The sequence below is a fragment of the Carassius gibelio genome, chromosome B17 (assembly GCF_023724105.1).
Source record: "Carassius gibelio isolate Cgi1373 ecotype wild population from Czech Republic chromosome B17, carGib1.2-hapl.c, whole genome shotgun sequence".
NCBI lineage: Eukaryota > Metazoa > Chordata > Actinopteri > Cypriniformes > Cyprinidae > Carassius > Carassius gibelio.
In genome coordinates this window covers 5,190,420-5,210,288 of record NC_068412.1, presented here as the reverse complement: position 1 = coordinate 5,210,288, position 19,869 = coordinate 5,190,420, and the positions used below count along the sequence as shown (strand labels likewise).

At 37.9% G+C, this 19,869-nt stretch overlaps 1 protein-coding gene across 1 annotated transcript in view; it reads right to left on the bottom strand.

The window, feature by feature from the left end:
• Positions 1-19,869, bottom strand: part of LOC127976189 (peroxidasin) — a 72,973-nt gene that overhangs the window by 52,777 nt on the left and 327 nt on the right. The window contains exons 2-3 of the mRNA XM_052580446.1: positions 317-388; positions 126-197 (exon numbers count right to left, since the gene is read on the bottom strand). Of these exons, the coding sequence (XP_052436406.1) occupies positions 126-197; positions 317-388 (144 nt within the window). The remainder of the gene's footprint in view (positions 1-125; positions 198-316; positions 389-19,869) is intronic.

The window sequence follows — 19,869 nt, the reverse complement described above, 5'->3', positions numbered from 1 at the left end:
GTACAGTATCTATGCTTTAAAATCTATATTACTTGGCCTCTCTAATTCAGAACTTTCTGTATTTAAATTTTTTCCACAATTTCTATATTTGAATAAGCAATCAAAAGAGGTAAAGAAAAGCTCACAGATATTTTAGGCTTTCCAAATCTTCAAAGGCTCCTCTTGGGATTCTTCTAATGTGGTTGTTATTTAAAAGCCTTTAAGAAAGAGGAAAGAAAGGCATTAAACAAATGCAATCAAAGGAACATGCTCCAAAAAGTTTAGTTTTATGAGGTGTGCTCTTCATGAAACCAGTTATGAAAACATTGAAGCTTACAGTGTATTGAGGTTTTTTAATCGTCTGAAGGATCCTGGCTGTAAATCCTTGATTTTGTTGAATCTCAGATCTCTGGAAACAAAAGATAAACATACTTGGATCAAACAAAGCATTATGTTACTCCTGTGGCCTTTGTCATGTATTGAGTATATATATATATATATATATATATATATATATATATATATATATATATATATATATATATATATATATATATATATATATATATATATATATATATATATATGTACATATACACATATACATATATATGAAATATAACTATCAATATACCTCAATATATAATATACATCAGAAACAGGTATTATTTTGACGATAGTTATTAGTCATCGTGGGTCTGAACACAAATTCCAATTTTAGTATTACCTTTGACATTATACATTGTAATTTTCTTTCAGACTTTCTTTCAATCACATTCTCATCCTGGCCTTGTTTATGTCACATTTGCTATATTTATGAATGTGCATGAGGAGATGTCCGACCTAAGGATTATGGAGTGCCACAAGGCTCGGTCTCATGTCCTTTAATGAACTGCTTATACGTGCTTCCTTCAGGTGCAGTCACAAGGAACAATGGCACTAGCTTTCACTGTTATGACATGCAGCTCTATATGTATTCCACACCAGATGTAATTTAATAAAACAAAATTCAGAGTTATTTATTAAACCATTATTAGAACATTTTAAGATGTCCCTTTAATACAGCGTCTAAGATGTTCAACTGAGTCATGCTTTATAGTAACACAACATGGTGTTTGACAACAATTTCTTGATTAAAAGCCACTTCATTAATATCCCTTATACAGTACATTATCAGGGTGGCATATGAATTAATAAGTTCATGATGTATAACTTGAAATAATTTTAATGCATTGCATTATAATTACAGTCAGCTAAAAAATAAATGCAACCTTGGTGAGGATAAGTGACTAAGTTTAAAAACAATTTAAAATTGTATTCCCAACTTCTGACCTGCAAACTAATATAATATCTATTATAGTTGCACAGTGAGATTTTATATAATGCGAGTATCCAGAGAATGCAGGTGAATATAAAATTATTGCACATAATAAAACAGTTAATGCAAATGCATTGAGTGAGGTAGAAATTGTGCATTCAATATCCAACGCTCCACCAGAGGATGTATATCCTTTTCCTTCATGGCCTCTGAGATATGCAATACACTCTCTCAGCTTGAGTCTAGACTCTTCTTTCTAGCCAACCTCATAGCATATTTATAGATATGTGCTCAGCTGTGCTGTATTGTTAGGCCTGGAATCCCGACTATTATTCTTAGGATATAACAGTATATAATCAGGGAATAAGTCTAACATTATCACAATTTTCTCTGACTCTACCTCACAAGCTTCTGTCCTGATCACATCCAGCCCCACCAACAACTCCTAATTATCCTAATTATTAACTCATCTCTTTTAGCTGATGTTTGTCATTCCATAAGCCAGCAGATGAGGGATATTTCCCTCAATGTGTCCTTGAACCGCAACCTTATCGTGGTGTAGAGGTTTGAGTACCCGAATGATCCTAAGAACTATGTTGTCCGGGGCTATATGCCCCCGGTAGGGTCTCCCAAGGCAAACAGGTCCTAGGGGATGGGTCAGACAAATAGTGGTTCAATAGCCCTTTTATGAATAATTCACAAACAAGAACCATGATGTCGCCCGGCAATTCGCAGCCAGGGCCCCACCCTGGAGCCAGGCCCAGGGCGGGGGCTTCCCTACGCCTTCGGGTCAGGAATAGGTCTCTCACTGTCATTTTTGCTTACGGGCCAAATGGCAGTGTAGAGTACCCGGCCTTCCTGGGGTCTCTGGGAGGGGTGCTGGAAAGTGCTCCGATCGGGGACTCTGTCGTTCTACTGGGGGACTTTAACACTCATGTGTGCAGTGACAGTGACACCTGCAGGGGCATGATTGGGAGGAATGGCCCCCCGATCTGAACCTGGGTGGTGTTCTGTTATTGGACTTCTGTGCAAGTCACAGTTTGTCCATAACGAACACCATGTTCAAGCATAAGGGTGTGCATCAGTGCACGTGGCACCAGGACACCCTAGGCCGGAGGTCGATGATCGACTTTGTGGTCATTTTGTCTGACCTCCGGCAGTATATCTTGGACACTCGAATAAAGAGAAGGGCGGAGCTGTCAACTGATCATCACTTGGTGGTGAGTTGGATCCAATGGCAGGGGAGGAAGCTGGACAGACTCGGTGCAGGACCCAAATGTATTGTGAGGGTCTGTTGAGAACGTTTGGCTGAGCCCCCTGTCAGAGAGATTTTCAATTCCTTCCTCCAGGAGCTTCGACCAGATTCTGACAGAGGCTGGAGCCATTGAGTCAGAGTGGACCATGTTCTCAGCCTCCAATGTCAATGCGGCCACTCGGATCTGTGGCTATAAGGTTTCTGGTGCCTGTCAAGGTGGCAATCCCCGAACCCGGTGGTGGACACCAGAAGTAAGGGATGCTGTCAAGCTGATGAAGGAGTCATACCAGGCCTGGCTGGCTTGCAGGAGTCCTGAGGCAGCTGACGGGTACCGGCAGTCCAAGCAGGCTGCAGCTCGGGTGGTTGTGGAGGCAAAAACTTGGGTCTGGGAGGAGTTTGTTGAGGCCATGGATAAAGACTATTGGTTGGCTTCGAAGAGATTATGGCAAACCGTAGTGCCTCAGGAAGGGAAGCAGTGCCCTGACAATACTGCTAACATTGGAGGTGGGCAACTGTTGACCTCAACTGGGGATATCGTCGGATGGTGGAAGGAATACTTTGAGGATCTCCTCAACCCCACCGACATGCCTCTGGAATGACAGACTGGGGTGGTGGTCCCTCTTTTCAAGAAAGGGGACCGGAGGGTGTGTTCCAACTACAAGGGGAATCACACTCCTCAGCCTTCCTTGCAAAGTTTATGCAAGGGTACTGGAGAGGAGAATTCGGCCGATAGTCGAACCTTGGATTCAGGAGGAACAATGCGGTTTTCATCTCGGTAACAGAACACTGGACCAGCTTTATTCCCTCACCAGGATGCTGGAGGGTTCATGGGAGTTTGCCCAACCAGTCCACATGTGTTTTGTGGATTTTGAGAAGGCATTCGACCGTGTCCCTCGCGGCCTCCTGTGGGGGGGGAGGTGTTCCGGGAGTATGGGGTACGGGGCACTCTGCAAAGGGCCGTCTGGTCCCTGTATGACCGCAGCAGGAGCTTGGTTCGCATTGCCGGAAGTAAGTCAGACTTCCCAACACCAACATTTCACACTAAGTAAAGTTTAAAAAGTAAAAATCACAATCAACCAGCCCTTTAAGCCTAGACTATGACATAATTTACATTTTTGGGTGAACTAACCCTTTAAATAAATGACAAAAAAAATAATTTGATGCTTCAACAAATTCTAACTGACCCTCTGATGTCACATGGACTACTTTGATGATGTTTTTATATCTTTCTAGACAGGGAAAAGTATACCATACATACATTTTCAATGGAGTGTCAGAAAGCACTAAATCTAAAATACCTTAAACTGTGTCCCGAAGATGAACGGAGGTCTTACGGGTTTGGAATGACATGAGGGACATAATGACATAATTTTCATTTTTGGGTGAACTAACTCTTTAAGCCATACCGAATCTGGTTCCTCTCACGATTCCTTCCTCATACTGATTAATCTTCAGGAGGTTTTTCTTGCCACAGTTGGCTTACTCATTCTGAGCATAATGGCAATGTACTCAGTGCAGCTGCTTTGAAACCATTTAAATAGAATTGAATCAAACTGAAACTGTGCTTGCTGATTTGATGCATTTACGCGTAAACTGAAAAAGGCATTTAGTATAGTAGGATGGTAGGGTACTAGGGCTCAGTATCTTCACCGGCATCATAATTGAATTTAGTCCATTATGACAACAAATAACTCAAGGACAACATTACAAGCAGTGGAAGGCTGGCTGATTTTCTCTCACAGAGATCACAACATTGACTTGGCTTACAAAAACCACCAAATATCTCTGTAAACAGGGCATATAACAACTAACTTCTAACAAGCCTCTCTTAACATTCCCAGAGAACAAGAAAATAACTCCAAATAATAATAATAAGCTTTTCACAAGATTACTGCAAAAAATCAGCTTGTGATATATCATTTACTCATCCTCGTGTCATTCCAAACCCCTTTACTTTCTTTTATGCTATATAATGAAAGAAAGTTGAGGTTTGGATTGACATGAAGGTGAAAATGGCAGATTTCAGAATGTAAGAACAAAAGACGTTAATAATAATAATAATAATAATAATAACAATAACAATAACAATAACAGCAATAAATGTTTTGTTTTTTTTGTAGAAAATAAGGTTGTTAAAAGGATTTCTGAAGGATTGTGTGACTGGAGTAATGATGCAAAAAATTCAGTTTGAAAGTCAGCTTTGATTGTTCCTAATAAACTGTTTAACGGCACCCGCAAGTGGATATTAAATTATGTTGTGGGATAATTAAATATATTCTAAATAAACTACAAACATAAAATTATATACTTTTATTTTGTTCTCACATTCTTTATTGTAACTCCTCACTCACAGTGGCACAGTTGAATGAGAGGCTCATTATGCAGTTCATTATGCAGCTCATTATGCAGGGCTTTGTCTTCTCAGGTGTAAATCACAATGATATTCATGATGGTTGACGCCTACTCGCATATGACTTTTACCAACAAAAAGTGTCTTAGAAATTGTTTTCTGTGAATGAGTAAACAAGATGATTTTCACATAATTTAGAAAGAAAAATTCTAGGCTACAAGCTCCAGTTCTCAACAATCCCGGGAACCAATGTTATGTATGTGTTTTATGGCCTTATTCAAGGGATTTAACATTTTTAGTTTTTCACTAATCACGCATAACATCGTTTTTCCTCAAAAACACAATCATGTACATACATGCATGTCACGTATTATTATAGCCCAGTTTGTGCTGATTACAGTGAGATTAGACTTTGGCCATTTAGATGTTTATAAGCAACTGAAAAAAGCACAAATGTCAGGGCATGACGAAACTTCTCCAGGCCCCAAAAATATCCTTTGACTCCAGAGGTTTAATGCACATCTTCACAGCTCTTAAAGTTTTCAGTATCCACTTTCTGTTCTGTCAATGTCAACTCTAATGCCATTATGAGTAAGTCGAATCAAGTTAGAATTAATTCAGATTTACAGACTTGTGTATTCTTGTGTCGCAACAAACACATACTCCCTAAAAAAGAGGAAACCTGTGTCAGGCTAGAACAGCTACTTCAATGCTTTGCTCCATTCACATCTGCAGGTGTTAGAGGTCTTGCGAGGTCACAGTGTGCATAAATTCAAATGCTGGGAATTCCTCACTGACCAGATAACTGATAAAACATCTTGGATGCACATCAAACATCTTATTTATAGTCGCGATCTACTAACTTTGACTTGATTTTCCCAGGCTTTATAGATTGACATGAACACTTGCATGGAAATTCTACAAGTAAAAACATCTGGATTACACATCAACAAATTAAAGTCCTTCAATGCAAAAATCACTTCCATAAAACTAATTTTGACCTCACATGTACACAAGTTTCGTGCAGTAGAGGACATGTGGCCAAAGCTTAGATTAGTTAGATTGGATCATCTGAAATCAAATAAACTACAATGTATATCACAGTTTATTAATAAATACTGTTATAAACAACTCAATCTAGGTAATTTTGGCAACCCAGCGCTTGGTCAAAAAGGGAAAAACCCAGCACTGGGTTGTTTTGACAACCAGCTGCATTGGGTTTAATGTTAGACACAACACACTGCGGTTTTATTTGACTTAACTATTGTTTAAAAAATACTATACTGCTTAAAAATGATTAACCCAAAAGGATTGGAGATTAAAATCCCATACACTATTACTACAGAAACAATCAAAAGGTGAAAATTTATGGATGAGTAGAATCACCCAGAAATGGACAAAAATATACTTGTACATTAGAAAAAGTTCAGAACAGAATGGCAACTCAGTGGTTAAATGAAATTGTTTGAGAGTTTAATACTGAAGAATATCTTACATTTAAAAATTTGACCAGTCATGTCATTTTTTCTTTTCTCCCACCAAACACACACACTACTAGAATTCCCTTTTGTTTGAGAAAATCAATCAGAAGGGGTTAAATGCCTCTTTCTCTGAAGAATGGCATTCGATTTGTATTTCTTTGTAACAATTTATCTGGTTCTTCTGTGCAACCCTCATTAACCCTTTTAATTTATTAAAACTTATAATTAGTGATGTATAGACAAATAACCCAACCAGTATAGTTTTATGATATAATAATTTATCCCAGACAACTAATCAATTGTGGGTCAATTCTGGTCAGATGTCTGGCCCATATACAAGCACAAGACTCTCCCTCCAATGTACACACCGTAAATTGTTCCTGGATCACAGACAGAACAGGAAACCTTCCGGATTCATTTTCACATAAGGAAAATAAAAAGCAATAAATTACAGACAGATAAAAGTCTTGTTGTGTTCTCACTTTTGCCAAATGAACTGAGCGAGTGAGTGAAAGAGCCATCTTTCTCTTCCATTAGGACTCTAAGCCAAGACTGCTTACTTTCCCTGGGAGTCCTGCAACTGACAGTATGATCCTAAAAAATTCTCTCCCTGTGCTTCTATCCGGCTATCTAGCGTCTGTTCTTCAGAAACGCTAGAAGACAAATGACCTTGCATGACAGCCCCTCGGTTGAGGGACGCCCTCCTCACAGAGACGTGCTCAGACACGGGCTGCTCAGATTCCAGCAGGCCCCCATCCCGCCTCAGGAAACACCCTGAGAACAGACTGAGCTCATCTACTGATCTGCACAACACAATCGACACATTCACGTCATTCCTTACTGAGATACGGCTCAGAGTGGAGCACCAGTCATCCAAACACCAGCTAGATTGTTAGTGAACCTACTGAGATTCTGTTCGTTTAGCAGCTTTACACTAATGATAGTTTTTGTGTAAAAAAAAAAAGTATATATATTAGAGGTGGGCATAGATTAATTTTTTTTATCTATATTAATCTCACTGTGATCTTGAAATTAATCTAGATTAATCTAGTTTAAATAGGCTCATTCGAATTCTGCCGAAGGCATTCAGAATATGTGTGTTACCCAAATAAAATTGTCAAACAGTAAGTCTTTGAGAAGGGGTTTATCAAGCTAGGTGATGCATTAGAACATTGAGTCCGTGCTGCACCACATACGTAACGCACACGGACTGTATACACACTGCAGACGGAGTATGTGTGAAACAGGCGTGAGCTGGGCCGTAGCTGGGGTCAGCGGGGACCCGGTGAAAGTTGTACCAGTGGGCCCGGTTTGAAATTGTTTAGTTTGTATGTTCATACATTTTTATTTATTTGTGCTATTTACACGATGTTTAAGTTTTTTTCAAGTTTGTAGGTGTCAAGGTACAGAAACCAAATAATTAAATGTAAAATAGCACTGGATAGTCTTCAATGTAAAAATGAAATATACAATCAAACCTACATTTATTCACCTTCAACATTTCTCACATTATTACAGTTTTGCTATTAGGGGTGCTCCGATCACGATCGGCGGATCGTTATCCGCATCTCGTCAGTAAAGCCGGTTTTCTAATCAGCGGTTAATTCCATCAGGTGCGTGATTTCACATAGAGCAGCTGTTACTACACAGAGCCGTTGTTAATAGAGAAGATGCGCAAATCACGTTAATTTTCAGCGTTTATTGGCGCATCTTCTCTATTAACAACGGCTCTGTGTAGTAACAGCTGCTCTATGTGAAATCACGCACCTGATGGAATTAACCGCTGATTAGAGAACTGGCTTTAATGACGAGATGCGCATTAACGATCGGCCGATCGTGATCGGAGCACCCCTATTTGCTATATATATAAAATATATATCTGGTGTCTGAATAATTTTAGTTTTTACTGTTAAAACTACAAAGTAGTCAAGAGCAGTGAGTGATTTTCATTTTTATTTTCTTGGATTAACATTACAGCAGCCAGCAGCTAAATTAGGCACCGTCACTTTAAGAGACGATGAACGCATCCAATATAATACACATCCCATTTTTTTCCTCAACTGTTTACTTTCTCTTAAGAAATAACTGACAGTTTTTTCGAGCATAATTTCCAAGGTGGATATTTTGACATATTTTGTATGTATTTGTCGGCACAAGAGCAAAAATAAGCAAATTCGATGTTCAAGTGTTTTGAGACGCCTTTCTCAGCGCGAGCCCTGAACACCAGAACACCGCGGTGTTGACTTGGGCTCTTTCACATCTTTTTGTTTGTTCAAACTGCGATTTATATTTGTTCGTTCAGATGCAGGAGGGACTTCGAGGTTAACTTCGCAGAAGAGAGCTCGGTTCAGTGTCGCTGTCCGTGATACGCGGCTCTCTCCGCACCGAACACAGCGTGCACCAGCTCTGTTCAGCTTTTCCGCGTCTTGTTTTTGGATGCTTTAATGTTTAAATCGACAAGCGGTACGGCTTAACAACACGTGAGAAAGATAAGCTTTCGTGACGATTGCAGCAGTGGCCCGTCAACTGTCCTGAGCATCTTTTTAGGCTGGCCTCAGCCAGTCGGTTATATAAAATATCAAGGTGAAAGTCATCATAGCTTGCTTAGTATAGACCCAGCTCCCAACCCAACTTTGACAATAGATTAACGGCGATATTTTTTTTTAATCGCCCAATAAGAGTCTCGCGTTAACGGCGATAACGGCCCACCACTAATATATATATATATACTTGAATTTATGCCTGTAAATGTCTGACTACTACAGCCATCATTTGCACTAGATCTGAAGACAATGTAACAGTTTAACACATTCTATTTCTTGTATTTTTCATAGACAAAAGCCATCATGTTACCAAAGTTGCCTGGTGGCTTATCAGAGAGTGAACTAGGGAACACAGGGTTGTGCATCAGACAAAACAAAGCAGGCCTGCCATAAACTAACTATTATACTCCATGAGCTCATGCTGAATTACGCCTCAGACTTCCTCTCGGCAGGGAACATGTAAGATGCAATACTTTACATTGTCTAATAAAACAATGTAAACTAAACACACACACACACAAATCAGTTTAGGAGGAAAGCACACAGCATTCACCAACAAGACTGGACAGCAATCGAGCCTTTAGTGATTATTACATAAAGAGTAATGTTTATTGACAGCTGGATAACAAAAAGCCACAACAGACTCTTCATAGACTGTTACTGTATCTAAACGGGTTTGTGACTCATTGTCTCAAGGGTCTGAGATCTGCTATCTTGGCCACATGTTTGAGAGCTTAACTCATATAAAAGGGCTTGGACTGATTAACAGCAGCGTTTGGCAGCAGTGATTTTCACAATCAAAAGCACGCAACACATGCAAGATGTGTTCAGAAATGGGCTAAGATGGATGATATGGTTCATAATGCAACATAACCATAACAAAACCTACATTCAGCTCCGCTCTGCAGTCCTCAAAAGTGCACAAGCATCAACACTGATGCAAACTCTTCAGGGGTGAAAATCTGACAAGCAAGGATAATTAACATCTTTATTTGACCCTCTAACTTTAACACTCACTATTCTAATTCTATTCTTTAAAAAAAAATCGAACTACCTTTCTAATCTGTTTGTATTCTATTTTCTTTTCATTTATTATGCAATTGTATATGTATGTGTGTGTGTATGTGTAAAGACCTCTAACTAGCTTGCTCTATTCTTTTATTTTTTTATTCTATCTTTATAATATTAGTTAAAATCCCATGCTACGTGTACTGTGTTAACCTAACTGAGACTTGTTATAGCACTTATATATCATTGCTCTTTGTTGTTTTTGATAGCTTCCACTGTCTTCATCTTTGGATAAAAGCGTCTGCTAAATGAATAAATGTAAATGTAATGTAATGTAAATCTTAAATGTGGATTATTAATATAGCTAATAATAATAATAATAATAATAATAATAATAATAATAATAATAATAATAATAATAATAATAAAATGCTAATAGTAATATTTTAGGTAATATTATTTTAATACATATATTTTTTATTAATAAGAAATGCATTACTATAGTAGTAATATATGCAAACTTATAGAATATGAACTACAAAAATTAATAATTATATTTTTTTTATTTTAACATTAAATTTACAAATTTAAATGAAAAAATAATGTTACAATAAAAAATACAAAAACAAAAATTACAATACAAAATTTAAATCTATTTCCTTTCAAATTTGAAACCATATAGAGCTTTTATTTTTATTGTTTTCTTTATTTATTTATAGATTTGCACATATTTATATTACAATAATACCAAACTGTGCATATGCCTGTGCAACCCCTTTGCATCTGACAATGTGCAAAAAAAAAAAAAAAAAAAAAAAACTGCATGTATAAGCAATTCTTATAAATGGAGAATAATTAGGAACACACTATTCTGAAAAGTGTTCACTTATTTTCATAGTGGTACCGCCGAGGAGTGACTGTGCTGACACTATATGGCAGATCAGAAATGTGAAATGATAGCAGGAGAATGCACATCAACTGAAAACAGGATGTGGTCTTGGTCCTTGTAGGCTCACGTCCAGCCTAATGATATCACAGAGGAAATTCCCCACTTCAGATATGTGATAAACAGCGAGAGCAACACAATAACACAGATAACAGCTAGAGCACAATACTGGTGCTGCTGAACTCTGGAACCAATGGCATAACAAACATAACATTATGTTTTGAAATGGAACCATTTACTGAAACTCTAAAAAGAGTATGCAAGAAGTTTGCATATCGGATATCTGTTAAACATCACGTTTAATACATCAGGGTTTTATATGGCTCATATAATATGACAATGTGAGAATATGGAACTCGATCTCAATGAGGAAGAAAAAACACCTCAGTTCAGAGACACAAACTGAGCAAAAATATTTGGTGCAGATGCTGATATTTATGTGGCCAAAAAGTAAGATGTAATGCAACGCCAGGCGTGACAAGCGTTTTTGCTAGTTTCAGCCCGACGCAGTTATCATTTTCACGTCCTGCGTCACCCATTTGTGCGCTTATGAGTCGCGTGACAGACACAGTGATGAAGCTCGTATGTGTTTACAGGAAACAAGCCACGGGCGGTTAAGACAGCTGACTCCACTGTGATGTGATCCTGCACGTGCACACACACACACACACACACACACACACAACAAAAGTATCTGAAGAGTCAATAGCAAATTCTTAAAATAATAACAAAACACACTTCCAGTAGCTAGGGCTGGGTACCGAACTTCGATGCCTTTATGGTATCGAACGAAAAACTTAAACTTAAAAATTATTTATCTTTCGGTGCCAAATTTCGGTTCCAAAAGCAAAGTGGCTGTATTTTTCAAGCGGTTGTGTCTGTTTGAGCTTGTAGCATACGTGCATGTAAGGACCTAAATTTGCCGTGATTGGCTGTCCACCACCATGTGACTTGACGGGGAGGATTTCTGAAGATACTCGTAGTCACACAACACAAGTGTAGTTGTTTTTTTCTCAAAACGTTTCCATTTTACAATGCCAAAGAGGTCTAAAGTGTGGCTACACTTTATAAAAGTGGATGCCGAGTCAGCAAAGTGCAACATATGCGATAAGAGTATTGCAACCAAAGTCGGCTTGCCCTCCCTCCCTGTTTAGTTTGGTCTACTCCATTGCGTATCTTGAAACACGTCGTCTAAAAAACAGAGAGAGAGAAACAGATTTATCCGGTACAGCGAATTTCTCTAAGCAGCAGGCCACTGTATACGTTCACTTAAACCATAACCGACTGTGTTTACGGGAATACATGCAGAGACAATTATTTATTTATAATTTTGTGTGTATGTGTTCATTCTGAAGTTACGATACGCGAAAGATGAATTCATTCTCTGTACGAGCATTGTCTGAAATGCTGCTTGCAGCGTGTGCTTTGAATGAGTGAGCGCAATCTCCGAACGCGTGCAAATTGTTTAAAACGCTTGAATCAGCAATATTTAGAAACGAGTGCAAACGATCAGCTACAATCCATTTCACACCTTCAAGCGAGTGAACAACACGAATCAAGTTAGGAATTTTACATCACTACTCACGATAGCCCATCAGACTGGAAAACACAATAGCCTCGGGACGTGGGGCTAGCGATTTTGCGAGCCCTGCAGCTCAGATCTATACAGTTTGTGAAGCACTGGTTTCCACACTGGTTTCGTTAAACAAAATAAAGTATTATTTTAAAAGATTGACTCAAAGGAATCATTGGTTCACTAATCGGATCATGAACTTGTATTACCAAGCCAAAGATTATCTATTATTGACAGCAAGCAGTTTTGGCCCAGATCTGGCCCGCATGGATTTTATGTGGGCCGGATGTGGGCCAACACTGCTTTCTGTCTGGGTCGAATGAATAAAGACTTCAAGTTAATCTGTAAAGCACATAAAGCTATCGTTTGAGTTTATAAACTTATATTTCATGCATGATTCGTATGGATCTGCTTACTGAATGAAAAGTGTGAGTTCTAGGAGAATGTTTGTGTCTTGATGAGCATGTATCGCTCACTAGGAGTCGCTAAATGAACAGCTGCTGTTCTTTTTTTTTTTTTTTTTTTTTTTTTTTTACGGAGGATCAGCTGCCTTGGTTAAAATCCCCAAACTGTTTACTTAAATATTAAATTAATAAATTACATCAAAACAGGGGTGTTTGCGTTATGATGTGGTGGGCTGCTGTGGGCCAGAAAGTCCAGGGCAACTTTTTGATCCCAGTCCGCCCCTGAATGGTGCACCCCTATCCAAAAAGCACAACCAGTTGTATTAATAATGTTAACTTGAGTGTAAAGTGTTACCAGAATTTGTTTTAATTAAGGTGAAAAATAAAAGTTTTGTGTTTAATGTATTTGTGTTGATGTTGAAATGGATTTTAAAACATATGGTATCGAGAAAAAAAAAAAGTATCATTAGGAACCGGTATCAAAACTGAGGTTTCGAAATTGGCACCGGATGGAAAGATTTTGAAGAATACCCAGCCCTAGCTGATTCAGAAGCAGATTCTCGTAGCAAAATCAGAATTACCTCTTTTCATAGGTTCACGAAATGGTCATCCATAAAATGTGTCGCTGTTCTCTTGTAACTTGTAAGTAATCTTAAAGATTCCTAAATGCATCTACCTTCAGAAGGCCAAATAAAGTGCTTTTGCCTAGAAACACAGCATCTCCCTGATATGACTGCTTCAACACTAACTGCAGTTACTGCACTAACTGAAACAACGCCTTCTTACTTGTGTGAACATTTGGGCGGCATTACACAAACAGCAGTACACAAACATGCCAAATATTAAAATATGTAAATGATTAATATTTTGTAGGCTACATAAAAAAATGCCTACATGTCATAATGGATAGTCATCGCATGTATCAGAACTAGGTTATCTATCTGCATGTGCACAAGCAGCTCCGTTTCCTCTTTGAAGAAGTGTTGTGTCTTTGCACTTGCAAACTTCCATCATGTAAGTAGTGCATCTGCCATGGCACGAGCGCAACTGGCTCTTAAAGGGAGTGGGACCTTTTTGTTGATCCGGCCATCGCGTATATTCAGCGCACATAAGGTAAACGTTTTGCAAACGTTTTTTAGAGAAATAAAAACAGGCCGACGAATCGATGCGCATATTTTGCGTCTACGTATTTTTTGCGTCGACGTCATCGATGACCTCGACACGTTGTCCCAGTCCTACTGAGATATGAACAAATAAATGTTCCTCAAATGCCTGATGATCATATTTGAGACTCATTGATTTTTCTACAAAATTATGTCTGTATAATCAAGTAAAGCCGAGCTGCTTCTGTCCCGTATGTGTTCATCTGGAAATATTGCTAAGAATATAAAATTTATTCTTACAAAAAGACGCGTGAAGCACAAGCTGAAGGTTGCCATTTGTACAATTATACAAAATAACTTATACTTGCTAAAACAGTCCATCAATCAGATGAAAGAAGGCATGAAGTAAATTGTTTAACAGAAGGTATAGTTAAAAGCTGCTTTTAACATTTTAACATTCAGCATGGATTCAACCTGATATATGGTCATAAAGGCCACACAAACAGCTGGCCAGACAAAGTGAACATGTGTCTGTCATGTAGAAAACATTCAGTGCAATAAAACAAGTAATTTACAGTCAAACAAAAGCTTCAGATGGACTGCCAAGAAATGAGCTAGGGAACCGCTGATTGACTGGCCAAATAAGAACGAGGTTTCATTTATGTTTTTGCACAGCTCATTATTAAGCTTTGACATTCAGCTCATAGAGGTCCTAATTCTACATCAGGGCTCACTTTTAGCTTTTTAACATTGAAATAGTGTAGCAAACTCTCCCCACAGCACCGGCACAGGAAGAGAGGGCCAGCCCAGGAGTGCTCTTTTAATAACTATCTGGGCCCATATCTTCTCTGTGCAAATGAGCAAAGCTTTAGGGATTTTACTGGCTTTGCATTCCACAATGGCACTGAGAATGAATGGCTGACAAAACCTGACTGCAGCAAATTCCACACAATGGCGCTTCCCTCTTCCTTACTAACTCACTCTGACTCAACGGATCCTCTCTGAGAAAACCCACCAATGGAAGAGGAACGACAAATTGTTCAAATTCAAACGGTTTTTCTTCTTATGTACATTTGAAACATTTACAATATTTCCATGTTACAAACAGATAAACTGTATGCAGATTACTGTAGCTACAAATTAAGATGTAAGATGTAGTCAAGTCAGTATGTACCTGTTTACATAAAAATATAGTTTATATTTAGGAAATTATACTGCCATCAAAAGTGTATTCTGGTGACACTTCTTAGAAATGTCCTCAACAGGTAGCTCTTTTGCTTTGACATATGTGACCCAGGACCACAAAACCAGTCTTAAGCGTTAATTTTTCGATCTGAAAGCTGAATAAATAAGCTTTCCAATGATGTATGGTTAGGATAAGACATTTTTTGACCGAGATGCAACTATTTGAAAATCTGGAATCTGGAGGGTGAAAAAAAAAGAAAAATCTACATATTGAGAAAATCACCTTTAAAAGTTGTCCAAATGAATTCTTAGCAATGCATATTAATAATCAAAAATATATTTATGGTAGGAAATTTACCAAATGTCTTCATGGAACATGATCTTTACTTAATATCCTAATGATTTTTGACATAAAAACAAAAAATCTATCATTTTGACCCATGCAATGTCTTTTTGGCTATTGTTAAAAATATACCTCAGTGACTTAAAACTGGTTTTGTGCTCCAGGGTCACATATTTTAAACATATTTTAACTTAAATATAACAGTTTATCTTTGGTTAATGTTCAATTGATTCCTGGAGGAGATTATAATGACAATGTACACTAGCAAAATCTTTCAATACAATTGAGCAATTTCAAAAGCGCATTCCTGTTACATTCTTGAAATGTTTAGCGCAGGGTATCTTTAAGACTTTTTAAGACCTGCACAAATAAAATTAATACCACACAGATGTTTGTGCAATACTAGTAAAATCTCTATGTGTTAATGTTCTTAGTTTTTTCTTTCTGTGAAGAAGCGACCACAAGCCTCAGTAGTTCATGTTTAATTAAGTGCCAAATACAGTGCATTGTCCAACCAAAATACCAATATCCAGAAGAAAAAATAAAAAAGTTATACGATATATTATATGATATTTTAATCAGGTCTATACAATCAAGCCAAAAATACACAGAGACTCTCATTGGGAAGTCGTGGCCTAATAGTTAGAGAGTCAGACTCACAATCCAAAGGTTGTGAGTTCGAGTCTCGGTCTGGCAGGGATTGTAGGTACAGTGACCTCAAAACCACGAGGTGCACTTGAGCAAGGCAGCAAAAATGGCTGCCCACTGCTCAAAGTGTGTGTTCACTGTTGTGCACTTCAGATGGGTTAAATGCAAAGCACGAATTCCGAGTATGGGTCATCATACTTGGCTGTATGTCACTGTATGTCGCATCACTTTCATTCTGAAATGACCTTCGTTTACTACTTCCAGCTGTTCATTCAAACAGATGGGGGAGAAAAAATAAGCACTCTTACCAAAACACACACACACACACAATAGAGTAAACACTGTCATAATCCATCAAAAGATTATGAAAAATCGTTTGGCACAAATGCATGATGTTCACTGATTGAAAACTGCTTTGAAACCTTAAGTCTGTAAAACACAACAGCGTAAATATTAAAAAGACTGATGGAGAGACATGGAGAATTCCTGCAGGGTAACTGCATTTTGGTCCTCAATTTCATTATAAATCATAAATTTAGTCCCAGTTTGTCAGTGAACCTCTTTTTCAGCGTCTCCTTTCAGGGATCTGGGAAGTTCAGTCCATTGTTCATCATCTAAATATCAAATAAAACAGCAGTGCCACATATGGTAAAGAGGTGAAGCTTGACAGGATCCTTCTGAGATAGCAGGTGGAAAAGAAATGATCCAGCGATGGAAAGAGTCACCCACGTTCCTTAGATACAGTGTTGAGTCGTGCCAGACTGGAGCAGGATGTTGTTAAGCTCATTTATACACTGGAAAAATGAATCCTGAACATTCTTTCACAGTGAACTTATGTGAAACAACAACATGCCTTTGAGGCAACAAATTACTGGCAACGGACACTATAACAGGATAAAGTCTGCCATTTTATTCTAATATGGTCAGAAACATGGCGCGAATGATCACATTCATTCGGACCGTATCTCAATGCCAATACTTCCACCCTCTTTGTCTGTATTACATAATATATGGTAAGGGGGAGAGGCTCTTTACCGGAAAGCCAAAGATTGACAGCAACAGCCATGCAGATGTGCCAGCGACTGTTTTAACTATCAAGCTGTGAAATGACTCAATTACTTTATTGCTGTTTTGTAAATCAACAGCAGGAAATCAAGACAGAGACTAAACAGTCACACGGAGTGGATCAGACTCATTAGGATCTGTAGTACTGTAGTTAGTGATTGTGATTGTGTAGTACTGTAGTTAGTGATTGTGATTGTGTAGTACTGTAGTTAGTGATTAGTGATTTTTCTAGACGAACATACAACAAGCTTAAACACTGAGAGAATCGCTCAATCCCTCAAAACAGATATAACACAGAATGGCACAAAATATCGATGTCATGATGTTCAGTTTCCGGATGGGCATCTTGCAGACAGATGTGGAGTTCAGCTAATGGAGAGCACCGGTTATGTTTAAGTCACTCCTTTGCAATCAGCCACAAATCTGAATGCAGGCCTCTGTCTGTTTGCAGTTGCACAGATGCATTGTGGGTCTGGAAACGAATGCATGCAACTGTCACTCGGGACTATTAAAACCAGCCGAGGAATGCATAGCAAATTCAGAGCGGTTTGGGATCCACTCTATCGGTCTCACTATCTCTAAAACACCAGCTCTGAATGTCCAAAAGGTGTGATATTTAGCATCAGTATGCATCTGGTCATGAGTTCAAGCTGTTCCCGTTGAGCTTTAACACAGTGACCCACAAAAAAAGACTTCATTAGAGCAGCAGCTGAAAAACGCCATTCATTCATTAGTCAGGAGAGTGACACAATGCTGTTACTGTCGCAATTACATCAAAGAGAGGAACCCAGTGAGCACAAATACAGCCCAAAGAAAACGCTGTTGGTGTTTCCCCAAATACCAGATTCTGTTTTAATACTCAAAAAGGATATAGTAGGCTACATTGATTCAATAATTTTTTAATATTTCTACTATTAGAGACTTTTCTGAAATTATGTGTTGACTTATTTAATCTCATAATTAAATGAGGGTATAAAACGCTAACAAATTAATTAATCGTCTAAATATGTAATCAAATGAACTTTTTCTCATTCCTAATAATTTTTGACAGTGCAGCACATTACTGTAATAAGAATGTGGCAACAGCCCTAATCCACCAACATGCATCTGATTACATCCTTGCTATAAAACATGTATAACTCAACAATAACACAAATCTAATTTGTTTGTGATGAATGGTCACATAACAAAATCAACACACACACACACACACATGAGATCATGACTCATTTTAACTCATACTCAGTCTCCACACATAATGAAAAACACACAAGCACAGGTTTGAAGCGTTCTTTGCAAACACTGTCAGTGCTGCAGTCTGTGAGCTGAACACAGTATGATCCACTAGTCTGGACGGCCATGATTATGACTCAAAACCTAGTGTGCTGCCCATCTAGACAGCATTTTAGCACATAATGGGAACATACAGCATTTCTGTAATCTTATATCTTTGTCCACTTTGTCTACTTAAATGACATTTTTCCAGTATCTGGCCAAAGTGTTCAAGTGGGCATGAAGACCACAAGTGTGTTTGATTACCAGACGGGACACACTCAAAAACAAAACAAAAAAGCAAAACAAATAGAGCTTTATTTACAATTTTTGATTCTCAATACCAACTTTAAACAGTACTCAAATTTAACTTCTGAAATGTCTATTAAGTAGTCCCTATGAAAACAGTGTAGTAATTATGATGCCTCTATAAATTTATAAAATACATTACAATAATAAAACACAGATATTCATATCTGCACTATGGAAGCAATTCGAAATGTATAAACTCAGAATTGCAAGAAATAAACTTAGATTTGTGAGATACAAATTCACAATTCTGAAAAGAAAAGTCAGAATTGTGAGATAAAAATACAATTGCAAGAAAAGTTTTTTTTTTTTTCTTCATCACATTACTTTTTATTATTATTATTATTATTATTATTATTATTATTATTATTATTATTATTCTGGGGCAGAAACAAAAACAGAATTGCATGACATAAACTCATAATTGCGAGACAAAAAGCCATAATTGCAACTTTTTATCTTACAATTCCGACTTTATTACTGGAAATTCTATAAAAATAGAAATAAAATAAAGTTATAGGATTTATAGGATAAACTCTACATCGAGTACCAGATGAGTATTTAGTTAGTGTGCGTTAACTGCGCTAAGCTTTGGCATTTTTCAGACCTGGGACAGTCTTGCACATTTTTTTTTTTTTTTAAGTGGCCAAGTTCGCAAGTGTGTGATTTGGGACAGGCCCCATGTTATATGCTCCAGCAATTATTAGGGTATGAGAAGTACGTGCAGCATTTTTGGCCATCAAAGGTGCTTGCATTAGCATTTGAATATGGGTGCTCAAGCGCTCTCGAATCGCTTTTATGACGCTACCTAGGTAGTAAAAAAAGGGTTGAAGTTGTGAGACACAACCGCTGTGTCCACGAAACAAAGACTCGTCCAGATGAAGAACGTAAATCACAGCAGAGAGCGAAACACCGCCACTCAAACTCATCTGTGACTTACTTAGTGTGCAACTCTGACACAATGCACAAACCATCAACAATAATTATACTGACAACGTTCTCCGGGGTGGAGAAGTAGTTCATCTGTAACATTAGATGGAAAAAACGAAGAAGGTAAGCACGCATAAGACATCAACGACCGTTTCTG